The sequence below is a fragment of the Polypterus senegalus genome, chromosome 10, assembly GCF_016835505.1.
Source record: "Polypterus senegalus isolate Bchr_013 chromosome 10, ASM1683550v1, whole genome shotgun sequence".
NCBI lineage: Eukaryota > Metazoa > Chordata > Cladistia > Polypteriformes > Polypteridae > Polypterus > Polypterus senegalus.
Window position 1 is genome coordinate 99,741,258 of NC_053163.1, and position 5,978 is coordinate 99,747,235.

Consider the following 5,978-nt stretch of genomic DNA (forward strand, 5'->3'; position numbering starts at 1 on the left):
ATCGCAACAGCATACTTTAAAATGGTTCTACTTTACTCTCCTCTTAAGATTTATTATTTAAGTTGTTCTGTATATAAATCCTCTAGAAACCGACCTTTTAGTAGTAATCTACAGTAACTAAAAGATACCATGACTCATTCGTTAAGTCAGTACTATTATTGTTATTATTATTACCCATATAGCACATCTTTGGAAAAACACTAATCCATCCAATGTTTTTTTCAGTACGTAAGCCATCAAATTCCAAAGGGGAAAAAACGGAGTGTTGCAATGTCATGATCAGTAATTATGATCTCCGCAAAAGCAACGGTTGCTTATCAATACATGTGACGTAGTTCTTCTCGGCGCTGCGCTCTCTCTCTCTCTCTCTCTCTCTCTCTCTGTCTCTCTCCAAGACCGAAGAAGGATGTGAACTCCTAATTCAAACTAAGCACAAGCAACGCAACGCAGTAACAGCGAATAAAGCCTGCTTTTCATGGTTACCTTCGAGTGTGCATCTAAATGCGCCGTTCTTTACCAACAATGTTGCATTTTCACGGGCTTGAAATGTCTTCGTGCGTTTGATAAACAAAATATTTCGGAGAACCTGCTTTTATTATTATTTTTAAATGCTGACGTTTTTGAAGTTATTTAAGTGAAGGATTCCAAAATGAGAAACTCTGGGGTCTGCGGAAGAAAGGAATATGCGCACTTTGTTAACCAGTGAGTATCTCTCTCCCTGTTTTCTTAATGATGTCTTCAGAAGTACCCGAGAGTGCAGCTGCATGACTTGCCAGCTTCATAAAACGGGGAGAGGCTTCCCCAAACAAAATGTTCTCCGAAATCAACCGTGCAGGGGTTAAGATATGAATGCCTTTTTCATCATTTGCCTTTGGACTTGAAAAACAGTAGATGGAGAACCGAGAACACTTGTGAGTTGTCGGATTTATATGTATATATGTATATATAGATACTTCATTGTATATACATATATAAGTATAAATGTTACATGCACTTTTTTCCTTTATGTGCCTGAGATTTTCCCTTTACAGTTTCGTTCGACAAAAAAGGGATTTCAAACAACGATTTTGAAGCTTTAAGCAGCTTTGCTAATCAATTAAATTTTCTCTCCATTATTATTTTTTATTTAAAAATGCTTAACTGCGTTTTGTTGCTAAGTGTTTTAACGGTGACTGGTTTCTCATCCAAGACAGAAAGCCGTAAAACTTCCAAAGACCTGTGTAAGAATCGCTGTTTGTGTGATGAGAAGGAAAACGTGCTGAATATTAATTGCGAAAACAAAGGATTTACAACAGTTAGCCAATTCCAGGCGCCGCAGAACAGACTGTGTCAACTATTTTTCAATGGAAACTTCCTAACAAGACTTTATCCCAATGATTTTGTAAATTACCCAAATGCTACAACCTTACACCTGGGAAATAACGGGTTACAGGAAATAAAAACAGGGGCCTTTGTAGGACTAAAAATTTTGAAAAGATTGCACCTGAACAACAACAATCTGGAAATTATCAAAGAAGACACCTTCCTTGGTTTAGAAAGTTTGGAATATTTGCAGGCCGACTACAATTACATCAGTGCGATTGAGGCAGGAGCATTCAGCAAACTGAACAAATTGAAAGTTCTCATTCTTAATGACAATTTGCTGCCTTCTTTGCCCAACAACGTATTTCGCTTTGTTTTATTGACACACTTGGATCTAAGAGGGAACCGGCTGAAAATGTTACCATTTGCCGGGGTTCTGGAGCACATCGGTGGAATCATGGAAATCCAACTGGAGGAGAACCCATGGAATTGCACGTGTGACTTAGTACCCCTCAAAGCCTGGCTGGACACGATCTCGGTCTTCGTGGGGGACATTGTCTGCGAAACGCCTTTTAGGCTTCACGGTAAAGATGTCACTCAGCTAATCAGGCAAGACTTATGTCCACGGAAAAGCACCAGTCACCCCAATCAGCACCCACCACTCTCGGACTCGAATTTTCAAGGGTTACCCCCCACGCTTCACCCGGGCGTCACGCCAACAAGGTCTCCTAAAGCATCGCGACCCCCTAAACCAAGAAACCGCCCCACTCCGCGAGTCACTGTGTCCGGCAGAGACAAGATTTTCGGACCCATAATGGTTTACCAGACTAGGTCGCCAGTGCCGGTCAGCTGCCCGGGCGCTTGTATCTGCACCTCTCAGAATCAGGATAGCGGGTTAAATATAAATTGTCAGGAAAAAAAGCTCAGCAATATTTCCGATTTACAGCCTAAACCGTCCTACCCAAAGAAACTCTACCTGACAGGTAACGTTTTGCAGACAGTGTACAGGACCGATCTGGCAGAGTACAGTACTTTGGAGCTGCTGCACTTAGGAAACAATAGGATAGCTGTAGTTCAGGATGGGGCATTTGAAAACCTAACCAATTTACGACGATTGTATCTCAATGGCAACTATATTGAAAACCTATCTCCCTTAATATTCAATGGACTGCAGAGTCTACAGTATTTATATTTGGAGTATAATGTGATAAAATACATTTTACCTGAGACATTTAGCTCTCTTCAAAACCTTCAGTTACTGTTCCTCAATAATAACTTGCTAAGGTCGCTGCCCTATAATGTATTTGGGGGTACAATGCTTACCAGATTGAATCTGAGGAACAATCACTTTTCCCACTTACCCGTCAAGGGAGTTCTGGACCAGCTTTCCCCTTTTATCCAGATCGATTTGCAGGAAAATCCTTGGGATTGCACCTGCGACATCGTGGATCTTAAAAACTGGATGGAACAATCTAGCACTAGCGTGGTGGTAAACGAGATCACATGCGACTCGCCATCTCAGCACGCAGGCAGGCTGCTGAGGTCGTTGAGGAATGATGCGATCTGCCCGGAAAACACCGAGCTTATGGTCACGGTGGTGCCAACGTTTCAACCCAGTTCGGAGGCGCCTTTTTCGCCAAGTGCGCCTCCCAGCCTTCTGCCTGATGTTCACACAGAGGTACCCCTGTCTGTGCTCATCTTGGGGCTGCTGGTCGTCTTTATCCTGTCAGTTTGCTTCGGAGCAGGTCTGTTTGTTTTTGTTCTCAAAAGACGCAAAGGGGTGCCAAACGTACCCAGTAGTGCCAACAACTTAGACTTAAGCTCCTTCCAGGTGCAATATGGCTCGTACAGCCCAGAGGGCGGTGCGGAGAAGGCAGAGAGCCACGTATACAACTATATCCCCCCTTCTGTGGGTCAGATGTGTCAGAACCCCATTTACATGCAGAAAGAAGAGGATCAAGTGGCTTATTACAGGAACCTGCAGGAGTTAAGCTTTAGCGGCTTAGAGCCCAAAAAGGACGAGCAGACACGCAGCCCCGCCTACACCATCAGCACGGCTGACTTCCTCGAGAAGGCGGCCAGCGGAATCCAAGAGCCCGAGCGGCTTTACCAGAATATCGCCGAAAGGGTCAAGGAGCTGCCTGCTGCTGGGCTACTCAACTATAACTTCTGCACATTGCCCAAAAGACCGTTTGCGCCTGCGTACGAAACGTCCAGGCGTCACAACCAGGACCGATTTAACAAAACCGTCCTGTACGGCACACCCAGGAAATTTTATGCAGAACAATCAAAAAACGAGCACCCACTGCTGCAAAGCAAAACAAAAACGGAGCCGGACTACCTCGAGGTCTTAGAAAAGCAAACTGCCATCAGTCAGCTGTGAGTCTGGCTCACAGCTCTTAAAGAAAACTCAATGAATACCTGACGGCCATCGCTTCACAATTTAAAGTTTGGAGTCACACCCCACCCCACCTCACCAACACCTTCCTGGTCACCCCATCAGCACTATTATTATTCGCCCTTTTCCGCCTTTGCTGTATAAAGAACACATTTTAATATCCGCAGGACTAACTGCTGTTCCAGGTTTTATTGCGACGTTTTTCCTCACGTTTTTCACGTCTGTCATATTTTTTTTCTTCACATTTTCCTTGAGAAATTCACATAATACAAACTTCAAAAACACATTGATGGAAGAAGAAAGTGCGGGTTACACTCATTTCCTAACTGTCAGCAATGCTTTTGTCTGGAACATTTCGGCAAGTTGTTGGTAAAATTTGAACAGTATGTAAGTAACAAAGGATGCTGGTGATTGCGAAATATTTTTACCAGTTATGTCCACTTGGCGTCCCCTTTTATTCCAAAAGTGCCTTTGCACTTAATCTGTTTATTTTTTAATTATTATTGTCAATATTATTATTCTTGATGGAAGTTTTATTTGCTGTATTTTAAGAAATAAAATGTAAAATAGATCTATATGTGAAACGCATTAAATGAAAATGAATATTCGCTCTGTTTTTACGAATGCAGCCTACTGACAGTTGCCATTTGTAGTTTTGAAAGATAGGAATCATTATTTCTTTTCTCCTTTTTGGTATTATGGGTTTTATGAGCTGCCATTACATGCTTTTTTCAACACTGAATTAGCAGTGCCTTAGACTGCATTAACACAATTAGATGGCATCTGATATATAAACAGTAAAAATATTTTATTCGATCATGTTCTATTTTAGTGGAGGTCTGTGCATCTACTGGTAAAGACATAATATTCTAAAATTTTTTCCATCAGTGACACTTTATAACATATAAATATTTTCATTACCCTTATAGTTTTTGTAATTATTGTTACTTTTATTTATTATTGCTATCATTGTATTGATAGCAAAATATATCATTTCTGCCCTAATGTTACATATGCCAGACATTCAGTAATAGTAAACGAGAAGCTATACATATGATAGGGAGATATATAGAATATTCTTATCCCTAAAGAAAGGTTTATGTCTTTAAAATTCTAAAACGAAATGTGGCAAAGTTCAATAAATAACTAAAACACACAGCCATGCATATATTGTAAGCATGCATGCTCTTTACACATACCCTTAGAATGTTTTACAATTAATTTTATTTGGATTTACCTAATTTAGAAAGTTACACATGATAGCCAACAAACCTAGTTTTGTTTTCTCTATTGTAAAACCTTATGCAACTGGGTTTGTGATTAGCATGTGAAATAGACCGGTCTTTTCAAGTACCAACCAAAGCAATTAATGTCCTCTGAAAGAAGCACAATGTTTCCTTTTTATAAATAGGTTGCTATGTATAATAATCCCTTATCACTAAGCAATGAAGAAGGCTGAATCCTTAAAAGTTTTTTTTGGCTTAGTTTGTTTTAAATGTTGCAATGAATTAGACTTTTCATTTTATGAACATTTGTACTACTTCCATTTGTTATATTTTCACTAAACATTTCACATATTCTAAATGCATATATTTTTATATGCCAAGAGAAACTTTACAGTAAGTACTCTTCTTCATAACTACCATAGTTTCACGTAAATTCATTAGCATTTATTTTTCATTTTGTCACTCTTTTGCATGCATTTGTATACTGTGACATTGTGCAGCTTTTCATATCTTTGTCATGAAATGTTGTCAGAAATGCAAGCTAGATCAGATATTTGGTTGGGTTGAGCACATTTTCTAAATCTCATTTGACTTGGAAAAAAACCAGAACTCATTACCCTAAATACAAACCACGGTCTTCAACAGACTGGTTTATATATATATATATATATATATATATATATATATATATATATATATATATATATATATATATATATATATTTTATTATCAACAAACACAATTTAAAATGCACTCCTTTTATTATAAATTGTTAAACTTGTTAATTTAGTGGATGCTAAAAATCATGGGTAACATTCAATGAGTTTCCCAAGGTACAGTGGAATGAACTGCATTCTATAACTTGATTGTATAATAATGATTATTATTTTTATTATTATTTTTACTACACAAAATATTTAACTTGTAAAGATTTCTGTAATGGTTCAAGCAGTGGTAAGTACATTGCATAATAAAATGTGTGTTATAATTAACACAGTAACATTTATGGTAAATATATCTTGTTATACAGTTCAGTATAATTCTTCATTCA

General features: G+C 38.6%; 1 protein-coding gene across 1 annotated transcript; it reads left to right on the forward strand.

Annotated features, from left to right (window-relative positions):
* Positions 1-396: 396 nt before the first annotated feature.
* On the forward strand, positions 397-4,299 carry slitrk2 (SLIT and NTRK-like family, member 2). The gene has a single exon (XM_039766262.1). It carries the CDS (start codon positions 1,133-1,135, stop codon positions 3,683-3,685), a length of 2,553 nt encoding a protein of 850 aa, XP_039622196.1. The 5' UTR covers positions 397-1,132; the 3' UTR covers positions 3,686-4,299.
* Positions 4,300-5,978: the final 1,679 nt, after the last annotated feature.

Excerpts from the sequence above, each read along its gene's own strand:
- slitrk2 (XM_039766262.1), top strand. The coding sequence starts at position 1,133 with ATGCTTAACTGCGTTTTGTTGCTAAGTGTTTTAACGGTGACTGGTTTC.